Source organism: Heptranchias perlo, chromosome 14, assembly GCF_035084215.1.
Source record: "Heptranchias perlo isolate sHepPer1 chromosome 14, sHepPer1.hap1, whole genome shotgun sequence".
In the NCBI taxonomy this organism is placed as follows: Eukaryota; Metazoa; Chordata; class Chondrichthyes; order Hexanchiformes; family Hexanchidae; genus Heptranchias; species Heptranchias perlo.
In genome coordinates, this window is record NC_090338.1 from 16,655,863 (window position 1) to 16,679,946 (window position 24,084).

The 24,084-nt window shown below is 39.6% G+C and overlaps 1 protein-coding gene across 2 annotated transcripts in view; it reads left to right on the top strand.

Annotated features, from left to right (window-relative positions):
• Nucleotides 1–24,084, top strand: part of rad50 (RAD50 homolog, double strand break repair protein) — a 143,003-nt gene that overhangs the window by 101,687 nt on the left and 17,232 nt on the right. For both annotated transcript variants that reach the window (XM_067996065.1, XM_067996066.1), the window contains 3 exons: nucleotides 2,029–2,156; nucleotides 4,648–4,872; nucleotides 23,056–23,141. In XM_067996065.1, the coding sequence (XP_067852166.1) occupies nucleotides 2,029–2,156; nucleotides 4,648–4,872; nucleotides 23,056–23,141 (439 nt within the window). The remainder of the gene's footprint in view (nucleotides 1–2,028; nucleotides 2,157–4,647; nucleotides 4,873–23,055; nucleotides 23,142–24,084) is intronic.

The following is a 24,084-nucleotide window of genomic DNA, read 5'->3' on the forward strand; positions in this document are numbered from 1 at the left end:
GCGGACAAATTGTTAATGCAAGACTTCAGTGCTTGTGTTGGCAGTAATGCCACTACCTAGGGTCCCTTTTATATTGTGAAGGTCAGTAGTAATGGTCTCCTTATGGCAAAATGTATCAAAACTCGAGCTGATCATCACCAATACGGCTTTGCTCTAGCCTGTGCCGTCTCTTTGAAAGAGCAATCCAGCTAGTCCCACTCCCCTAATCTTTCCCCATAGCCCTGCAACTTTTCCCCTTTCAAGTATTTATCCAATTCGCATTTTGGAAGTTACTATTGAACCTGCTTCCACCATCTTTTCAGGCAGTACATTCCAGATCGTCATAACTCGCTGCGTAAAAAAATTCTCCTCATCTCGCCTCTGATTTAGAACTTCTTGGAAAAAAAAACTTAATATTTAAGAAACAGTGATAAGTTATTCCAGGCAGCGCTCAGTCGTTACAGGAGACTGCCATAGTAGTTTTAAAAACATTTTACTATTGCAATAATGGAAATTACGTTCATCTGTCAAGCTTCACTTTCAGTAAGTGGATTAATGGGACTTTTGAAGATTCACAACTATATCTGTGTGGCTGCAGATAGTAGATCTCGCTGATAAGTGTTTCTTTTATGGTAGTGTTTTATTTAACTTAGTTTGACAGCACTCACAAAGGTTTTATCAATAAAAGCAATCCTTCAAGATAAGAGTTTTTTTAAGTTTAAAAAAATACTTAAAGATGGGGGGAGGGCAAAAGAGGGTGAACATTCCTGTAAGTAGTTTATAGTCAGTGTCTAAAGTAGACAGGAAATCATTACAGAGCTCCTGTGATTGAGAATAGTTTGTTTCTTTGAGAAGAATGTTCACTGCAGGATTTCATATTTATTTGAGGGGAGGGAGAAGTAGAATATTGTGCTATTCAAAGTAAGCAATGTTTTTCTATTTTTCTTTTGTACCCAGTAACGATCTGCACTTCCTGCTTAGAGTCAGGGTAAAACTTCCTGCACTTACCCAACAAAACATCTAAAATCAAGCTCGAGAAGAACCCATGTTCTCTTCCTCTGCCCCCTGGCTCCAGTGACAGTTCCATTTCTCATATCAACGACCCTTGTTGATGTTTGAGCACCACCATTAATTAATGCAGAGTCACGGGTAATTGTCTATCCACGAGGAAGTGGATTAAATTCATTTAATTGGGATGCTTAAATCTGACAGAAGTGACCTGAATCCCATTTGATGAGGTTAGGTTCAAATCTAGGCTTCAGGCATGGGGAGCAATGGTGTTATAAACTAGCTGTGCTGCCCAACCAGCCAAAAACGATGTTGGACTGAGGTGGTGGCACCATTTTACAGTGTGCTGCTTTTGCAATTTTGCTGTGTCTTTTTTTTTACAAAATACTTACTTGGTAAACATATTAAAATTGAGCAAAAGTCTAATAGCTTTGCCCCCCCCCCCCGCCTCCCCGTTCCAGAAGGTATTGATTCATGTTGGCAAATTATATACGTGGCCATTCTTCATAAGTCAGATGGTGAATGTTGGCAGACACTTTTATCGTGGCCAGCATACAGCCGAGCCCAGCTCAGCCCTTGCCCAATATGTACAGCTTCCAACAGGAGTCACAGGTTAACAAGTGAGTACCCTGACTGACTTCTGTTTTCCCCTAGTCCAGTGGTGCTGGGACCTGTAGCACTTCTGACATTAACTAACTTAGTGGAAACTTGTCCCTCTCTGTTTATGACTCAGTTCCACGCCAGGCAATGGACTTAGCAACTGAGCCATCTGAGTGCTGATCCTTTTTACATGATGGTTAAATCCTCACTGTGCAAAGCGCTAAACCATAACTCTACACCAAGCAAAGGACCTGCACTCAAAATGTTAATCCATCTTTTTTCTTTAGAAATGCTGATGGACTTGCTCTGTATTTCCAGCATTTTTCTGTTTTGACTTCAGATTCCCAGCATTTACTTTGCAGTTTTTGTTTCTTTATATGTATATCTGGTGAATGAATGCTATTCAAAATATGCAGAATTATATTTCACCTTTTTTTCCAGCTTGAGGAGCGGTGGTTGCAGGATAACTTGACATTGAGAAAGAGGATGGAAGAATTGAAAGGTGTAGAGACTCAGAGGAAGGAACGACTGAAGGAGATTGGAGAGATGAAAGTGATGCAGCTGAGGAAGTATGGGAAAACCTAAATAAACAGTCGAAGTTTCCACAAATGCTGAATTGTTGCTAAGTGTTCTGAGTGCCACTGATCTTCAAAACTACATTTTCTGTTACAGCCAGATCTAGATTTTAGCAGGCTGCCCCTGGGCTGAAGGGAGCTTGTAAAAATGAAATGACTGTTTGCAAAATATCCAGCATTGGCAGGATGACTTTCTTTTGTGAAACAGCTTCATCCTGCTGGTGCATGATCCACTTGAAAACACCTTCTGTGAAGCTAGGCCACTGTTTTGAAATAGCAAAAAGTAAAATCAAATGTATAGATCTTTGTCCATGTATCAAAACTATTCCCTTCAGTGACTATGCAAATTTTCCCCCACCATCATGGATACTATTTAACCCTTTCGATATTCCAAGGTAGGCAATCAATTACAGGTTAGAAACTTTTACGGAAGCCTGAAATTTCTCCCTCCACCCTGAGGCAATTGTGACCCCAAAATGGAAGAAGCTCTGGGGTTTTTTGGGGGGATTTTGAGGTGTTTTTGCTAATGATAATGGCTTAATGTGTATTTCGGTTTGAGAATGGAGAAGAACAGATATAATAGAATAAGATTTTGTTTTGTATATTCTTCTGGCAGTGGTCTGTAGGGAATTGTGTCATCAAATGGAATATAATTTTTGCACTCCAGTGCTCAAGGTTAGCATTGGTATTTGCTCCAAAATTAAATGTTGATATAGAATCTATCTAAATTCATTGTGATGTTAATATAGTCCCATATTCAGTGTTTTGCTAGTTAAGAAAATGCATTAAAGCAAGAGTATAGAGCAGACTGTGGGGACAGCTTGGGTGTTTTAATTATTTCTGTAGAGGTATTTCAGTGCTAATATTTGATTGTAAAAGAAATCAAAACTTAATCCATCATTTCTTTCTCTCTCAGTCTTTCCCAGGCATATCTTTCCTCCCTCAGTCTGTAAACTTGGCTTTTAAAACCCGTGTCCACCCTACCAGAATTTCTTGGTTTGTCCTGCTTTCTCTCCTCTTTCCTACCTTGGTATTTTTACACTGTGGCTCTTGGTCCTTCACATACCTTTCTCAATTCTGAAAGATCGGTAGAGTGCATTCTTATGGTCAATTAATTTTCTACAATTTGTTCTGAACTGAATCCGAATGAATCAGAAAGTGACTTACGGTGTCTAGAAATATTGGAGTAGATTTTCAAATTGCTGTCCAGGCATAAGACTTGCATTGCAGATAGGCCAGCTGTTATGGAAACCACGCGATTTTAATTTCCATTGATTTCAACGCCGGTTTTACGCCTTGGCGACAATTTGAAAATCTATCCCACCATGTCTCCATTGTCCAACATGTATACTTTGATGTCATGTTTATTAATTGTCAATCTAGCTGGCTATTGATCATGTGAACTGCATATAATGGAAACATTCTAGGGCAAATCATAGGGCAAATTTTAAAGTTATTTGTATGAATTTGGCAACGGTAGCTTGTCAGTTAGTTGCTGCTGAAATGAAAAGTGAAGTATTTTGCAATTGTATTTAGTAGTCCAATAAGAAGATATATAATGAAAAAAGCCCACTCCGCCCTTCAAGCTTATTTCTTCCACTCATAATGCACAAATTGCTCTATTCATGGTTTCTATTGAACCCAGTGAATCCATGAGGAAGAGTCAACCACAAGTAAAGCTTAAAGCTGCATGTGAAATTTTTCACTAACCCTTGAAAGTCATTAAGCAAAGAAAGAGCTTGCCTTTATATAGCGACTTTTACGCCCTCAAAACTTCTGAAAGCACTTTACAGCCAATTTAAGTCATTTTGCTGTTGTGTAGGCAAACGTGGCAGCCAATTTATGCAGAGCAAGCTCCCACAAATAGCAGTGAGATGAACGACGAGATAATCTGTTTTAGTGGTGCTTTTTGTTTGGGGGATAAATATTGGCCAGAATACACAGAACTCCCCTGCTGTTCATTGGATAGTGCCATTGGATCTTTTACATCCATTCAAGAGGGTAGATGGGGCCTCTGTGTAACATCTCACCGGAAAGTGAGCACCTCCAGCAATGCAGTACTTCTTCAATACTGCGCTGAAGTGTCAGCCTAGATTACATGCTGAAGTTTTGGAGTGGGGATTCAACCCATTATCTTTGATTCAGAGGCGTGAGTGCTACCATTAAGCCAAGACTGACACCTAAGAATATCAGTTCTGTTTTCTACTAACTTATGTATACTTATTCTGCTCTGGATCAGGCATTCAGAATACTGAATTAGGAATAGGAAAGAACGGGTATTCTTTTGTACATCCCTGTAGATATATTAACCTGCAAAAGACGAGGTTTTCCACTTGTTCTGGTTAAAATCAAGATATATTTATTCCCGAAATCTCCTGATGTATGACGCCAGTCAGTACATGTATGCACTGCTGCCTACTCTGATTTATGAAATTGTTGTTTTTGACTTTGACATGTAAGACCAGTATTTTCTTTCGGCCGGCAGTGAACGGAAACAGCTGGAAGATCGACTAGATGATTTAAAAAAGAATCGGAATCTGGCCCATGGGCGGCAGAAAGGATTTGAGGAGGAAATTCTTCATTTCAGAAAGGAGCTGAGAGACGCTCAGTATAAAGATGCCGAGGAAAAGTTCAGAGAAATGATGATCATAATGAGAACAACTGAACTGGCCAACAAGGACCTAGATATTTATTACAAGGCACTAGACCAGTAAGTAGAAGGCCATATTCTAGAATGTCATAAATGTTGTTGCTCTGCCACAAGAAAAAAGTGCAACAATGAACCTTTCACTTTGGTTGCTTAGCAGTACAGCCCACCTGGTTTCACATCTGAAAGATGTAGAGAAGTCCCTGAAATTCCCATGAACATTGAAAAGCATGATTGCACTGCTATTTCAGTACTTATTTCAACAACAACAACTTGCATTTATATAGCACCTTTAACGTAGCAAAACATCTCAAGGCGCTTCACAGAAGCGTCATCAAACAAAATTTGATACCGAGGCACATAAGGAGATATTAGGACAAGTGACCAAAAGAGGTAGGTTTTAAGGAGGGTCTTAAAGAAGGAGAGAGAGGTTTAGGGAGTGCAATAACCTAAAATTGTACCTTTTGTGGTGCATACTAATTGGGGGTACATAGTAAATCAAACTGATCCTTTTTAAAACATGCATTCTAGTTAATGCCACAAGGGATCCTCGTGCAACTTTACAACAATCGTGCTCTGTTTAGCTTCCAACATTCTTTAGTATCGGCTTTGGCTTCGGAATAACCAGAACTCTGTCAAACAATGAACATATCCGTAAAGCATCGTCATTAGTTCAGACACAGACCAATAAGTCACTGAAAGTGGCTTACAGTGTCCATGTATTTGTCTAGAAATATTGGGGTAGATTTTCAAATTGCTGCCCAGGCATCAGACTTGCATTGCAGATAGGCCACCTGTTATGGAAACCACGCGATTTTAATTTCCATTGATTGCAATGCTAGTTTTACGCCTTGGCGACAAATTCAAAATCTACCCCACCATGTCTCCGTTGTCCAACATGTATACTTTGATGTCATGTTTATTAGTTGTCACATTATCTGGCTATTGATCATGTGACCTGCATATAATGGAAACATTCTAGGGCAAATCATAGTCATTAAAACCTCTCTATAAGTGATCAGTTGTTAGAGATAATTCTTAATGCAAGTCTTCTGGAGATTCAGTAACGAATGATCATAAGAGTTTTGGCTAACAAACTGCTATCATCAGAAATAGAGAAAGTCTATTGAGGGTATTTGTGTGGTTAGTATGAACAATAGCAGCTATGAAATGTTCATTAGAATTGTCGAATGCTACAGCACAGAAGCAGGCCATTTGGCCCAACAAGTCTACACTGGTGTTTTTCTCCACATGAACCATCGTCTAATCACACTTTTCCTGCTCACTTCTCTTGTCCTTTTTATGTACCTCCTTTTTCAAGCAACTACCTAATTCCCTTTTTATTTTTTCAGCAGTATTTGTGACAGAGAATTCCACGTTCTAACCAAAGAAAGTTTTTCTAAAGTCCCCAATGAATTTGAGATCAATTACTGTCAACTAACGTTCCTGCAGAAATATCACCATTGCTGACTGTCAACATGGTGTGCACTGCACAATGTATTTTGTGTGAAAACCTGTCATTGTTTTTAAAACTGTACCATTGAATCGGTCTAGAAGAGCCCTTGTCATCCAGTCACGTCTTAGGTCTGAGTTTTGCGTTGCATTGCATGAATCCATCTTCCTCTGTCCCGCATGTAGCAAGACCTGGACAACATCCAGGCTTGGGCTGATAACTGGCAAGTAACATTCGCGCCAGGCAATGACCATCTGCAACAAGAGAGAGTCTAGCCACCTCCCCTTGACATTTAACAGTATTACCATTGCCGCATCCCCCACCATCAACATCCTGGGGGTCACCATTGACCAGAAACCTAACTGGACCAGCCATATAAATACTGTGGCTACAAGAGCAGGTCAGAGGCTGGATATTCTGCGGCGAGTGACTCACCTCCTGACTCCCCAAAGCCTTTCCACCATCTACAAAGCACAAGTCAGGAGTGTGATGGAATACTCTTCACTTGCCTGGATGAGTGCAGCTCCAGCAACACTCAAGAATCTCGACACCATCCAGGACAAAGCAGCCCACTTAATTGCCACCCCATCCACCACCCTAAATATTCACTCCCTTCACCACCGGCGCACTGTGGCTGCAGTGTGTACCATCCACAGGATGCACTGCAGCAACTCGCCAAGGCTTCATCGACAGCACCTCCCAAACCCACAACCTCTACCGCCTGGAAGGACAAGGACAAGGACAAGGGCAGCAGGCACATGGGAACAACACCACCTGCACGTTCCCCTCCAAGTCACACACCATCCCGACCTGGAAATGGAATGAGGTGTACGCAGATACCACTAGAACCCCATTCCCAGGTTTCCAGATTCCAACCACGGAAGTAACAAAGGTGGGCCCCTACACCCTATCTACTGTAACCTGGAATCTGGCTTCAAGCATGGGTGGCTGTATCTGTGGTAAAATGGCAGTTATTTACAATATAGATTGTAAATTTACGACTCAATTTACAAATATTAGTGCTTTTGAGCCAGACAGTCATCCCTAGATGGTATTGCAGCCTCTGACAATCGTGGGAGACTAGCTATACATGAACATTATACTTAAGGGCAGCAAGCACATGGGAACACCACTACCTGCACGTTGAGCTCCAAATCACACACCATACTGATTTGAAAATATATCGCCGTTCCTTCATCGTCGCTGGGTCAAAATCCTGGAACTCCCTTCCTAACAGCACTGTGGGAGAACCTTCGCCACACGGACTGCAGCAGTTCTAGAAGGCAGCTCACTACCACCTTCTCAAGGGCAATTAGGGATGGGCAATAAATGCTGGTCTTGCCATCGATGCCCACATCCCATGAACGAATAATAAAAAAGTGAGTTTCATCAATTCTGTTGAAAGAAGGGTCAAGGGGAAACACCTTTATTTTGCAAGTCATCTTTCTTAAATCCTGTCTTATCATGAGCTGTCATTGACCAAAGCCATCCCGACCAACCTGCTTTCACCATTAAGAACATGTGGCAGTCTGCAGAGATGTGCTAAAGCCAGGATAAATATATATTAGTGTGGACCAAGTAGGGTTTTCCCAATGATTTTAGAATCCAATTTAATATGGATAGGACGTGAAAATTGTTTGTATTCCTAATAGTTTTTAAAAAAAATTATGTTGTGTTCCATGTTCCAACATAATTATCTTGCAACATTACGGAGAGGTTTAAAAGCTTCCATGATGTGGAGATGCCAGTGATGGACTGGGGTGGACAAATGTAAAGAGTCGTACAACACCAGGTTACAGTCCAACAGCTTTATTTGAAATCACAAGCTTTTGGAGCTTTCCTCCTTCGTCAGGTGAGGAAGGAGGAAAGCTCCGAAAGCTTGTGATTTCAAAAAAAGCTTCCAGAGGCATGTTTCATTCTAAGTTATAGTTCAAATCAGTAGTATTGTGAGCAGCAGCATAAACGTAACTTTGAGGCAGAAAACTTGGGCATTTTCATTTTGGCCTAAAGCGCGGTCACGATTCGCTGTGCCGATCAAGTGATGGTGACGGATTTATGCGTGGAGTGGAAATACTTCGTCATTGATGCCACTTACGTCATTGCATTTTGGCTTGTAAGAATGAGTGGACAAGTTATGGAAGGAAAAAAGATTGTGGTGAATTTGTAATCAAGTTGATCTAAGAGGACAAAAGATCTTTTCAGAATGTATTTGTTACCAGTGTATTGCAAAGAGTCTCATTAATAATGCAGAGCTGTTGGTGAAATTCAGCACATTTCATAACAGGAAAGTGATGAGATGACTAGATATGTCAGTTGCCACTACTCATCTAACCTGTGTAGGCAACCACACAAATGCTAAATGTGAATACAGACTATAATGAAAACCTTCCTTTAACAACTGCTTTGTTATACTCCACATGTCTCAAGAAAAAATGTCTTTTTTTCTAAATCCAATACGTTTATATCGTTTGAACTACAGTGGAACCTGGTTTAGAATGTGCCATGAAGTGTAGAATTATTCTTTGGGAATGTCAAAGTGCTGGGTTGCAGGCAGTGTTTCTATCCCTATGGCCTTTTATGAGTTTGAAGGCAGCGAGTGGGTTTTTAAAACTGCAGGTTTATTTGAACCCGTATGGGGATTTAGATATGTAGTTGGGGGGAGGGGGGAGTAAATATACATGACTCTACAACTCCCTAGGAATTTATCCATTGGGGCCTTGCTGCGTGCAAATTGGCTGCCGTGTTTCCTACATTACAACAGTGATTATACTTCAAAAGTACTTCATTAGCTGTAAAGCACTTTGGGATGTCTTGAGGTTACGAAAGGCACTATATTAATGCAAGTCTTTCTTTCCTTCTATTTTCTTATTTACTAATGAGAAAGGTAATTAGCCGCATCTGGTTTCCTAATAAACCACATGCAGCTTGTGGCTAATGTATTGGACAACACTGCACTAAACCATAGGGAAATTATATAAGTGCATTTTGCTATACAATTTGACCTCGGCTACATTGAGTATAATTGATACTGTCTACTATCTGGAGATAATGATGTTTGTATTCTTAAAGCTCAATAAAAAATCGGTTAAAAATATATATATTAAGTTCGCTAACTACGAGGGAACACCTTTATAATGGACTTTCTATATTTTTGAAAGTTCAGTTGATCATTGACACAGCAGTTTTGAGTCAGGGTTAGGTTTGTCTGAGATCGATCAAGGCAGGAAATGACAACTGCTTTATGTAATTTTTTAAACACAACTGATTAATATCCTTGATCGTTAATCTTGTGTTAAAATCAGCGTCTGAACAATCATGAAATGCTGAGCGGCCTAAAAAGACCTTGACGCATCCATTGATTGCACGTAACACAGGAAAGTCCTAGATACAACTACACGAAGCTTCCTTTTATTTATAGAACCTGAATCTAGGTGATTTAAAAGGTTTATGTTGTATGCTTTGTTCTCAAAAGTATATACTTACCATAAAATATGTACCTGAATTATTTTCAAATCATGTGCTATGTTTAATTTGTTTAAAACATTTAATTATGCCTTACCTGCAAGAACACATTAATGTAGTTAATGTTATCTATGCCGTGGAGTCCCCTTAAGGATGATTGGTGACTGAAATGGAAATATCACACTGGTGACGGATGGGTAACCTTCTGAGGTTGCGACTGAAGCACATTTTTGGGCTGGAGCTTTACTGAGCATCTAAGCATATCACATCTGACCCAGGATTACTTGATACCAGCACTGGTACCCGAAAGGGGAAAGTGTTCTTCAGCATTAACGTCTCTTGCCTTGGGTACCAAAAGTTCACTCCAATTATAGGAACATAGGAACAGGAGTAGGCCATTCAGCCCCTCGTGCCTGCTCCGCCATTTGATAAGATCATGGCTGATCTGTGATCTAACTCCATATACCTGCCTTTGGCCCATATCCCTTAATACCTTTGATTGCCAAAAAGCTATCTATCTCAGATTTAAATTTAGCAATTGAGCTAGTATCAATTGCCGTTTGCGGAAGAGAGTTCCAAACTTCTACCACCCTTTGTGTGTAGAAATGTTTTCTAATCTCGCTCCTGACAGGTCTGGCTCTAATTTTTAGACTGTGCCCCCTACTCCTGGAATCCCCAACCAGCGGAAATAGTTTCTCTCTTTCCACCCTATCCGTTCCCCTTAATATCTTATAAACTTCGATCAGATCACCCCTTAACCTTCGAAACTCCAGAGAATACAACCCCAATTTGTGTAATCTCTCCTCGTAACTTAACCCTTGAAGCCCGGGTATCATTCTAGTAAACCTACGCTGCACTCCCTCCAAAGCCAATATGTCCTTCCAAAAGTGCGGTGCCCAGAACTGCTCACAGTACTCCAGGTGCGGTTTAACCAGGGTTTTGTATAGCTGCAGCATAACTTCTGCCCCTTTGTACTCCAGTCCTCTAGATATAAAGGCCAACATTCCATTAGCCTTCTTGATTATTTTCTGCACCTGTTCATGACACTTCAATGATCTATGTACCTGAACCCCTAGGTCCCTTTGGACATCGACTGTTTTTTAACTTTTTACCATTTAGAAAGTACCCTGTTCTATCCTTTTTTGATCCAAAGTGGATGATCTCACATTTGTCTACATTGAATTCCATTTGCCACAGTTTTGCCCATTCACCTAATCTATCAATATCGCTTTGTAATTTTATGTTTTCATCTACACTGCTTACAATGCCACCGATCTTTGTGTCATCGGCAAACTTAGATATGAGACTTTCTATGCCTTCATCTAAGTCGTTAATAAATATTGTGAATAATTGAGGCCCCAAGACAGATCCCTGCGGGACTCCACTAGTCACATCCTGCCAATGTGAGTACCTTCCCATTATCCCTACTCTCTGTTGCCTTTCGCTCAGCCAACTTCCTAACCAAGTCTGTACTTTTCCCTCAATTCCATGAGCTTAGCTACAGTCTCTTATGTGGGACCTTATCAAATGCCTTCTGGAAGTCCATATAAATAACATCCATTGATATTCCCCTGTCCACTACTTTAGTCACCTCTTCAAAAAATTCAATCAGGTTTGCCAGGCACGACCTACCTTTCACAAATCCATGTTGGCGCTCTCTGATTAAATGAAAATTCTCGAGGTGTTCAGTCACCCTATCCTTAATTATAGACTCCAGCATTTTCCCCACAACAGATGTTAGGCTAACTGGTCTATAATTCCCTGGTTTCCCTCTCTCCTTTCTATGGGAGGCATCAGACTGATAGTGGTCTTCAAAGTCTTCTTACAGCATCATCGATTTAAGGACCACGACACATCAGTCCACCTTGTTTTCAATGTTGACCGTCCCATAACTCAAGCCGGCTATTAGTTTCACCTAACTATACTAGATTGTGTATGGCTCACAGAAATTAATCCTGTAATTTGAGCATCTCTTACAATATAGTCAAGCCTGCTTGTAAGAACAGTTTTTTAAAAAAACAATGTCGTTTCAGATAGTTTGCATTTTAAACACTTATTATAACAAACTTTTAAAACGCAAAATGTGATTTAGCAAAATAGGGATTACACATAACAGGCATCTACTCTAAAGACTTGTTGCGTGCTCCCCAATTGGAACCAGAGGATACCTAGGATTTCATGGGGTGTTCACCCAGTAATTGCGGTATTGAAAACCAAGAAGTAAAACGTCAGGATCTGACTCGGCTTGTGATGCCTCTCACTTGAATATGCTGACGCTCATTATCTAGGCTCGCGTATGAAGAATGGGTGAAGCAGCCAGTACTTTTAATCTGTACCCCAGCACAAGCCAATTCCTTCAAGAGATGAGAGGAGAAAATTAAGATGGAAAGCCAAATATTGTAAATGCAAAAAAAATCTAATGTCATCATGAAGGAACATGCTGGCTATTGAGTGTGGGTTTTGTGCTTTGGAGACACAGGGAATGTGGAGCAGGTTAGGCCAAATGGTTGGGGATAGATTTTAAATGTTCTGGTGCTGCATTAGGTTGTAGCAGTTAGAGGAATAGTAGAAAAACACCATGGGAATGTAGAAACAGTTTGGTAATGACTTTTAACAATGTTAGAATAAAGACATCTTTTTTTCAAGCGAATAAAAGTAGATTTTGTTCTATCTTATGGTTTGTGGGACGTCACAGCTACAATGTTTTGGTGTACAAGCTTTTTCTTGTGGTTTTGTAATAGTGTCGACCTGTATATGTGGGGCCTTCTATAATTGGGATTGTGGAGGAAAAGATGTAAAGGTCGGCAGTTACGTGTTTGAGTGCTTCCCGTATTTTACTTGTGACCAGACAGTAGTATTTAGTGTACAGTGTCGTACGTTTCCATATTCCTGATGTATCTTGGTGGCACTTAAGATATTTTGTCTATTGTTAAAATTATATATGTCCTAAATGCGTTTGTACTTATGCTTTGTGTATTCTCGTGCCCCAATAACTACACGGGGCGGTTTGATGAGATGATTGTATTGATGAGTTTTGGTCGTAAGTATTTCTGTGGGTTGTTAGTTACTTTTATATTATGATATTTGTGTTTTGGATCATGTTTTTTGAGTGGTGATCCAATTCCCATTTTTATGATTTGTGGAACTTTTTTGAGGGGTAGGTATGTTCTTCATAGTCGAGTGCAATGCTGCATCGTAGATTAGCAATCTCTGTATATTTTGTACATGCTGATTGAGTCACTCTCGTGGTCTGTTATGCTATTGATTTTATTTTTTTCTGATGTCTCTCACATTTGTACCTATTTGTGCTTCTTAGGATCAGGAGTAGGCCACTCAGCCCCTCGAACCTGTTCCACCATTCAACTAAATCATGGCTGATCTGTACCTCAACTCCATCTACCCGCCTTGGCTCCATTTCCCTTGATACTCTTACCTAACAAAAATCTATCGATCTCAGTTTTGAAAATTTTCAATTGACCCCCAATCTCAACAGCTTTTAGGGAGAGTTCCAGATTTCCACTACCCTTTGTGTGAAGAAGTGCTTCCTGACATCACCCCTGAATGTCCTAGCTCTAATTATAAGGTTATGCCCCCCTTGTTCTGGACTCCCCCACCAGAGGAAATAGTTTATCTCTATCTACCCTATCAAATCCTTTAATCATCTTAAACACTTCAATTAGATCCCCCCTTAATCTTCTATACTCTATGGGATACAAGCCTAGTCTATGCAACCTATCCTCATAATTTAACCCTATTAGCCCCCGTATCATTCTGGTGAATCTACGCTATACCCCCAATGCCAATATATCCTTCCTGAGGTGCAGTGCCCAGAACTGAACAAAGTATTCCAGATGCGGTCTAGCCTGAGCTCTGTACAGCTGCAACATAACTTTCACCTCTATGTATTCTGGGCCCCTTGAGATAAAGGTTAACATTCCATTCACCTTTTTAATTATTTTCTGTCTGTCATTTGGTGGAATATTGTACTGTCAACATTCCATGTTGGTGTGACGCCTCCCTATTTCATTTGTTATTGTTCTGTGACCACCTCTTATGTTAAGATTTAACTTTGATGTAAGACAGAGGCTTGAGCCTAAGGGCCAAAAGGTTTGAATTATAGCATTGGTCGAGTATATTTTGTGACAGTTCATCTGCGGTATTTGATTTTATCCCACCACTTTTGTAATGGAAATGTCATTGTTTTTCTTCTGGATCAATCTTGATACACATAAGATGACATGGCACTTATGCTACATTCAGTGTAATTGCCGAGAATAGTGGAAACGCTTGCACAGAACTAATCATACACTGTCTGGAGAAAAACTGAAAGTAAATGGGTTATGTAATTCCACATGTTAAAAATATTTGGAGGTATACTACACTTATTAAAGTATTAGGATTTCATGTAATTTTGCAATTCCTGTACACAGAATTGTTGATGGGAACAACTCACACTTTATAATCTTGTGAAGTTACGGCTGTCAAACAGGAAATCAGTTACTCAGCGCCACTTAATATTGCGAATGTCTATTAATTATCCCCACTTTGCCCCTACCCCAATTCATCAGAAACATGTGTTAACCTTAATTGGTTAATCATAAGGCACCGTCAGGCGATGCCTGTGTACGTAAACAATGTAGGCATGCATACAAGTGACTAAATTGGGAAGGAAGTGCAGATGGATACTTTGTAGTTTGGGGTAAGAAGTCACACAATGTTTTAGTAATGTGTCAGATATACCTTTTGTAAAATATGGTGGGGTGTTTTCTTGAAATTGGAGGGAAAAAAGCAGATAGTCAGTAAGGAGTAGTACGCTCTTTATTCTAATGTAAAATTTTTGAAATTTGTATTGGGAATATTTTGTTTATATTGAATTCTCGCCACATTTGTGTAAGAAACAGTTTATTTCTCAAATGTTGCAGTAAAAGTAAAAATATTTTATAATTAGCATGTGAAATGTTTTTGTTTCATGAGAATGGATCTTTTGTACGTAAAAATATGCAAGAGCTTCATTCTGAATATTATAAATTATTATTCACCAGAGACACAGAAAAACTGCAAATACTGCACACCAGAGCTAAACGCGGAAAAGTCAAAGTTTGTGCTGTTTCATAAAGATAAAGCATTCTACCATGTAAAATAGAATGTTGGTGTGTGTAACATTAAGGTTGGAAGGTGTACTTGCTTTGCGTTCTTAAAATGAATGACTGGAGGGCAGGTTATGATGAGAATCCTCACTTTATTTGACAGACCAATTAAATAAGTTGGAGACATTGCAACAGGCATGTCCTTGGAAAGAACGAGCTAAATCATCACATTTTAAGATTGCTTTGAATCTGTAAGACAGATGAGGTAGAAAGTGTAAAGTACCGTAATAGTAGAATCGTTGTTTAAAAAGCTTAATTGTATTAACTTCATTTTTGTTTATTTTAACTTCTGTGTGGTCTGCCTCAGCTCTTGAGAAAGTGACAGTTTGTGCTGTTTCATAAAGACAAAGCATTATACCATGTAAATTAGAATGTTGGTGCGTGTAACATTAAGGTTGGAAGGTGTAATTTCTTGGCAGAACCAGGGTTCGGACTGGATCATGAGAGAAGATTGACCCCATTAGGTGTGTTAGAATAACTTTACTGAATAAATTTGGGCTGATTATAATAAATCTGACCATGATTAAGAGTAAGGAATCTTACAACACCAGGTTATAGTCCAACAGTTTTATTTGAAAATCACAAGCTTTCGAAGGCTTTCTCCAAAGGAGAAAGCCTCCGAAAGCTTGTGATTTTCAAATAAAACTGTTGGGCTATAACCTGGTGTTGTAAGATTCCTTACATTTGTCAACCCCAGTCCATCACCGGCATCTCCACATCATGATTAAGAGTGACAGAGAGTTGATAGAGAGGTGTTGCAGAAAGTGTACACTTTTTCAAGCACTTTTAAAAAGAGGGGCGAAAATTGTGATTTAATACTGGCTTTTGCTGACTTGCCCGTGAAATTGATCAGCATTTCCTGACCACGCAAAAAGTTGAATCTAATTCACACCAGATTCTGTTCACTTAACAATTAAAAAAAAGTTGCATTGATATAGCGCCTTTCACGACCTCAGGACGTCCCAAAGCGCTATACAGTCAATGTAGTCACTGTTGTAATGTAGGAAATTAGACTTAAAAAAAAGAGAAAGAAAGCCAGTCTGATCTGTAACTTTCCCAAGAATTGATTTCAGAACTGCAAAGTTATTTCCATTTCATAGCCTATGGGACACATATTTACATCTTAGTATCAGAATAATAAACTGTATTATATAGTATACCACTCCTGCCCTTATAAAACAGCATCGTGGGAGATCGCCTAGTAAACGATAAAGAATAAAACAGACAAAAGTATATTTCAAAGCAATAACGTTTGGAATCGTAAGATTCCCAAAAAAATATCTGCTTACTTGGGCTAAATCCAACCTACCGACTCTAATCTTATTTGCCTGCTCTTTCCCATACCTTTTGATCTATTTCTTCAAGTGTTTATCTAGTCCATCTTAGATATTGGCTTGGCTTCAATATTCACTTATGATGAAGGGTTCCATAACCTAATAAGTTTTTATGTGAAAACATTCCTTCTCACCTCCCTCTTTATATGTCCAGTGCAAATACTGAGTTAAAGTCCTCTTGTTACTGATTCTCCAACCAGTTTAAGTAATCGTTCACCATTTGTTCTCTCAAAACCTTTGCATAATTTATGTACTTTTATTAGATCCCTAATTAATCTTTTCTACTTCAACGCGATAAAATCTGAGTTTTTTTTAAAAATCTCTCATCATAACTAAATTCTCTCATCCCTAGCATCATCCCATTGAATCTACTTTGACCTTTTCTAGGGCTGTGATATATTTTTCCGTAATTGACTTAGCAAAATTGTGCACAGTAGCCTAATTAACCCGTACCAAATCATGTTATCTCCTTGCTTTTGTATATCTAGAGTTCCGGTGATGATAACCTTGCTCTCACAGTTTGACCTTTGTTACTTCCTCTTTCCCAAATTTTGCCTTACTTGTTTTCTTGAATTCTTCCATTCTGTGTGTTTTACTCATTTTATATCCATTATGTGTGCACGTTTCCATCAGAATTTTAAAAAAAATCTTTGTAATGTCCCATGACAGATGTGAAGCATTTTTGACTGATAAGTTTTATTTATTGGTAGCTTTCTTTATGGTCACAGCACATACACAATCACAATTGGTTATTGCTAACTATTTGTACAGGCTACATAGAACAGACATCTAAATCTGCCTGATAGACACAACCTAAGGTCACTGCAAAGGCCTTGATATGCGTACGTTGATTGCTACCATCATCCTTGGATGGGGAGTCATGTAACAACTCACTCTAAGTGATTGGAACAGATCAATAGGTCAAGCCATTCCGTTCAAATATAAACATCCTGTGAGGCCGTTTAAATGGCAGCTGTATTTATGTGGGCAAACATTGTTTTGAACGACTCACCTTGAAAAATACCATTTTAATGTCCTTTGTTCTTCAATATCTCTAAAGGAACTTAAAGCTGTATCTAGGGTGGGATTCCTTTAATGCAACAGTCAGTCTGGAATAATTGGCAAATCAGAGGATCCCATGGTAGTGGACAGTCACTTGCAAAGTAACTTTAGTGTTTCGAGGGTCAGTTTAATTTTGAGTGTTAGCCCAAGAAAAGCATCTTTGTTGGTTTTGACATTGAAGTAGATTAGTAAAGTTTGTAATTATTGTAAATATACTGTTTGTACTGAATACCGTTTGTTTACATGTTAATATTCAATAAATTCATCTAGTGATTTATACCTGAACCACAGTCTACAGAGGATGGCAGCGTGTAGTATATTCCAGTAAACTGGAGTACAATGACAAGGGTTCTCTATCTGATCTCTTGTGTGTTGCCACATTTACTTAGATATTAGATAGGTAATGGTACACTGTGGTTTCTAGAGAATGGAAGGTCCACTTACGAGCATGGTCAGTGACACTGAACCCAAGAAAATATATAACATGAAAATCCAAAGCGTAATGCTTGTCATAACTGTGAGTGATTTGTTTAAGAATGCAATAGTGAGAGGGGGAACTGCATGGTACAGTGGTTTAGCACATCACCACTGGGGCCTGGAGTTTTAATCAATATCTACTGATGGGATGAAGGTCTCTGCTGGCTATAGAGGCCCGAGGCAAAATTAATGTTGACACTTAACCCAGAGCATACGGGTCTACAGTACAAAACTGCCCATAATTCAATGGGAGAGTCCTAGTGGTGTCGTATGATCTACCAAACTCTTGTACTGAATGTAACATTGGTGCCATCCTGACCTCAGAAGTAGAGGTCAGAGCCTAGGCTGTTAGGGCTTCAGGATTAACAGTTATCCATCCTGCAATGCAATGCTGTTACTAGAATTAAGCGTAGTCCACTAGTACATTCCCCACTCAAATCAGACACATGGAAGAACAGACATTTGACATGTTTTAAAAAAAAATCTTTACAAAATGAGGCGGAATTATGAAACACGAGAAATTAGGTGGGAACCAGAGTGCAAGACAACTGTGATTTATAACATACAATTCATCAACACTCTCACCAGCCCTTGTCCAACAGTTGGAGCCGTCTCTTGGAATAAAAGTCCTGCAGACTGGCACTGCGAATGTGGACATTCCAATCATCCTGTGTTCCTTGATGAGAGAATGTTTCAAGCCATATCCCTTGAAGTTTCCCATAGTATGAAAGCCAGATACTTATCAAGAACTTTATCCTGGACATCCTTCAGAATCAAGCATGGACTGAAGAACCTACAGATAGACCGTGCTTTAATTCTTGTGAAGTCGAAAATTTGAAAGATATACTAATCGATGATCTGTGGTTTATCTTGTAATTCAGATGACACGCTGTTTTATAACAACAGGAGTGATATACCATATAATGCACAGTGTGTTATTCTGGTGCAAAGGTGCAGCTCTATTTATTTTGACCTGTCCTTTTAAAGCCACAGCGTACAATTGTAAATGGGCACATTCTTGACTCGATTGCAGGTTAATTGCTATTGGTAAGGAAGTTTACAGGTTGACGGGTTGTTGTAAATTTCCGACTCCGGTTTAGAAGAAACTAGCGTGCAATGTCTCTTTTTATGTATGTATGTGGGTGCGTGTATTGATATGTATGTGGGTGCGTGTATTGATATGTATGTGGGCGCGTGTATGTATTGATGTGTATGTGCGCGCGTGTATGTATTGATGTGTATGTGCGCGCGTGTATGTATTGATGTGTATGTGTGCGCGTGTATGTATTGATGTGTATGTGCGCGCGTGTATGTATTGATGTGTATGTGCGCGTGTGTGTATTGATGTGTATGCGCGCGTGTGTGTATTGATGTGTATGTGTGCGCGTGTATGTATTGATGTGTATGTGTGCGCGTGTATGTATTGATGTGTATGTGCGCGCGTGTATGTATTGATGTGTATGTGCGCGTGTATGTATTGATGTGTATGTGCGCGCGTGTATGTATTGATGTGTATGTGCGCGCGTGTATGTATTGATGTGTATGTGCGCGCGTGTATGTATTGATGTGTATGTGCGCGCGTGTATGTATTGATGTGTATGTGCGCGCGTGTATGTATTGATGTGTATGTGCGCGCGTGTATGTATTGATGTGTATGTGCGCGCGTGTGTATGTATCTAGACGCCCTATAGTGTGACATCTGAAGCATGAGAGATGAAAGACTATTAATAGAACAATACTGTCATTTAAGGATAGTTCACAGCCACTTCTCGTACCAACTTGCCAGTTTTAACACTCAGCCAAAACAGTGCCAAATTTGACTCTGATGTTGCGCAAGAATGAAATTCACAGAAATAATTCTCGATTCCAAATTGAATAGCTAAGACTAATTCACAGTCCCAAGGACTTGTAAAGCACATGACCTGACGTGTGCACTGAATTAGCTAAGCTAGTTTTCCTAAGTATTATTTAGTTTCCCTGACAACTAAAGCAAACAACTCCTTTTGAAATGGAAGGAAGATCACATCCAAATTTTGAACCCGTGGTTAGGAAGGATCCTGCTGGTATTTTGTATTTATCTATAATAAATTTGCTCTATATGTCGTGCATTCCTATTTGGACATCACCATTCTGTCATGCTTCTAGTTGGCATAGACTAGGTAGGGTAGGATATCCAATTGTTAAGTGAACTACTACTCCTGTCATAGTCTCCACCCCCACCCCGCCTCGCCTCCCCCCCACCCCGCCTCCCCTCCCCCCCCCCCCCCACCCCGCCTCGCCTCGCCTCGCCTCCCCTCCCCACCCAGTCACAATTGCTGCTGCACACTTCTATCATTACATGGACTTCAAAACCTCCAGTTCCATCGGTTTCCGACACTGATATCACAGTTCTCTGGGTTTTCAGAGACTGTCTCTCCCATTTTGGGTTTTGTTCCCAGCTAAGTGAATTTAAATATCAGTTTCAATTTAAATTTATTACCCTAGCTACCCTTTTTTAATTTCAAAATATTTCTTCTTAATTTATTTCCCTTTGCCTTAGATCTCTGCTCTGACTGGACCTCCAGCTGTACTCCCTGGCCTGGAACACATTGTTCAGGCCCACTCATTACAGAACCCACTACTGCACCCATGCCCACTGTTGGGAAAATCTGCTGGTCTTTCAGCTGGGGGAAAATCACTCTTCCGAGGCCCTGCTCAGGGCCCTAGCCCAGTTACATATGAACATACGTTCTTTCAGTTCTCCAAGGCCCCCTTTAATAAACTGGGCATGCTGCCCCAGGCACACTCCTTCACCTCTGGGCCCAAACTCTTGCCCCTCTGCAGAACCCTGCACTATAGCTCCCATCTGCCTCAGACACTTCCTGTGACCAGAGATCCCGCCAGTATAGACTAAAAATAAAAGTGAAATTTTACAATTGTGACACGGTCACTCAAAAAATATTGTTTTAATGATCCGGTTTAGAAACAGCTCTGGAATGGCACTAGTTCCACTGTAAGAGCAGACATCATATCAGCAATAATCTAATAGCCGCACTTGAATTCCATAGCCACTTGCTGAAGGTTAAATTTTTAACAAGTCCAAACTATTTCTGCTTTATTTTTATTTAATTAGTAGGGTGGTTTATATGAGAATTTTTTTTTAAAATAAAAAGATAGTGCACCTTCAAGGAATAATGTAAGTAACTTTTTTTAAATTGCTAATGTCAGAGATTCTTTGTACAAAGATAAGTTTGGAAAAGTTGTGTGACTCATTTCTGTCAGCTCTCTAAACTACTCAACTTTGGTTAAGAAAAACACACATTGATTGCATTTTTTTTTAAATCAGATAAATATTAATTGTGTCGACGGTGTCAGGTTATTATGATCGGTAGTTTGAGTCATCTCGCAACCTCTAGTGAGCTGAACAGTAAATGCAGGAAATGTAACGCCTTTTTGATAATGCTAGATGCATACATTAAAAGTTATAGCCTTTTCACCAAATTCATGCTTTTGTGTCAATAAAAATAACTTATGAAATGGGAAGCCCTGATCTTTTAGTTATTGCAAGACCAAAAGACTACTGGCCTACAAAATCACTGGCGAACTCCACAGCTAGGAATTCAAGGTACATAGGAACGTACAGGACCAGAAAAGACCACTGTGATCCACCTTGCCAGTCTAAGCGTCTAAGGGATATATTCCACGACAGCTCTCATACGCTTCGATCAAATTTTTCACCAGTTACTTATTAAACTCTCGCTTGAATTTCCCCCCTCCCCAACTGCCTCACTTGACAGCCCATGCCATACATCCATCACGTTCTGCATGAAATAGTTAAAGCTAAACGGTATTGTCACCCTCCCTCTAAGTTTTAAATGACTCCCACTATTCCGAGCTATCTGGGAATGTAACTATTTGTGTCAACCTGTGTAAGTGCTTTGGCTCCCTCCGAAGTTGGGGACACCATCATTGTGCATGAATATACTTGCATTATATCATGCCTTTCAGTGTTACGTGCCAGCTATGATGGTAGTTGTCATGCGAATACAAATTACCATCTCTATTTCACGTGTCATTCTTGTAAAATACGGTCTACACCTGATAAATCAAATTTACTTTTTGCTTTCAAAAAGTTTGAATTAAGCAATTGGATTAAAGTGGCACAGTAAGCCCTTTTAAAAACAATTCAAAGTCCAATTATTCAGTAATTTGAATGTTATGTATGGTATCCATTCTTATTTACATATCACCATTCTGTCAAGCCTCTAACCATTTTTGATTTGACAGAGGTGTTCAAAATCATGAAAGGTTTTAATAGAGTAAATAAAGAGAAACTGTTTCCAGTGGCAGAAGGGTCAGTAACCAGAGGACACAGATTTAAGGTGATCGGCAAACGAGCCAGAGGCGACATGAGGAAGCAATTTTCTACTCAGCGAGTTGTAATGATCTAGATTGCACTGCACAAAGGGTGTTGGAAGCAGATTCAGTAGTAACTTTCAAAAGGAAATTGGATAAATACATGAAGGGTAAAAAAATTGACAGGACTATGGGGAAAGAGCAGGGGAATGAGACTAATTGGATAGCTCTTTCAAGGAGCCGGCACAGGCATGATGGGCCGAAAGGCCTCCTCCCTGTGCTGTACCTAATATGACAACGGTGACATTTTCAAAAAGAAGTTGATTGGATGTGAAGTGCTTTGAGACATCAGAGGACATGAGAAGGTTCTATATAAATACAAGCCCATTCTTTTTATGCGAGAGTTTCAAGCAGGGATTAATTTGGAGGCTGTACAGTGTAACTTGCCACTGCATCTGCCCTTTTTCTGCTTTCATATTTTTTGGACTCTTATTCACACAGTCACTCATTTAAGTTATGAAGAAAGGTTACACAAATTCAGCTAACTTTCATTGGAAAAGAGGTGACCTATTAGAAGTTCAGGGTCTGGCATGATGCTATTTGCAGTTTCTGAAGAAGTGCTAATCGGGTATTTCTGTGCAAACACTATTAAGGTGCTTAGACATGGATGGACCGATGCACTACAAATGCATATTTAATCCAAATCTAGAGGGCAGTATATATCTCTGAAATGTTGATGAAACTCAGCCCTGAAGTTGGAAAGGTTTGGCAACAGGCTCTCTGTCACCACTGGAAGTGATTTTATATGTACCAGGGCCACCGCAATGTTAATATATAACATTACATATATAAATATAGATATTAACTTACGTCTTATGGCTTTTTGTAATGGAAGGATATGCTCAACGGGCACAAAAAGGTGAGGCTGGTTAATGTGATACTTAATTTTGTTTTCTTGTTTCATTTTTTATTTTAGAGCCATCATGAGATTCCACAGCATGAAGATGGAAGAAATCAACAAAATAATCCGTGACCTGTGGCGGAGCACGTACAGAGGTCAAGGTACAACACAATACAACGAGGGTGTCACCCGCAGTTTGTATTTCCATTGTTGAAGCTCCTGAAAGGTTTGAGGAAAGAAGCAAACATGATTTTTGGGTATCAGTGACTCAAATTGAGCGGAAATATTAAGGAAATTGGGCTTCTTTTCCTTGGGATGAAAAGGAGAGTTCACGGTAATTCTCCAAGTTTGAAACCCAGACAGAAGGGATATTGATGGTTGCTTTAGAAGTTTTGATCAAGTGCCAAATATAGTTTCTGTAAATTCTGCAAAGGCGTATTTTGATTGACAATTTCCATGTAAATATATATCTAATCGAAATATAGAGTTCCAATGTACCACATCACTTCCCATTTTTTTAAAAATTGCTGATCCAAGCGTAGTACCTACTAATCCAGAAATAAATTGTCCTCCCTACTTAATGCTTAATATACTAAATATAATGGATCCTCATTTTACTTTCAGGCAACAGCACATTCTAGAAGTCTGAACCTTTTGGGCTAATTGATTTTTATGTAAATGAATAACTGAAGAAATTCTGCAGGAAAGGCTCACGCTAAGTAATTTTTTAACCTTTTCTCATGAACTATTATGGTGCAAATTGAAACTTCTTATCAATAAGTTGTTTGACTTCTTAGCTTTCCGGTGGCAGTTTTGCATATTGGTCTGATTTGCAATGATGTTGGGGTGCCCAAAATCCAACATTGCACTCTTCAACTTACTTAGTAACATAGTAATGGTTTCAGCCAGGACGAGATCTTCGGTCCATCTAGCCCAGCTATCCACAGTATCCTCTTGGTGCATTTCTAATTACCCTGAGTCTCATTTGCAGACAAGAACCTGTCTAGTTCCTTCTTGAAACCCATTAAGATTCTTTGTTCCACCACCCGTGCTGGTAATCTGTTCCACATACTTAACCAACCTTTTAGTAAAAAAATGTTCCTC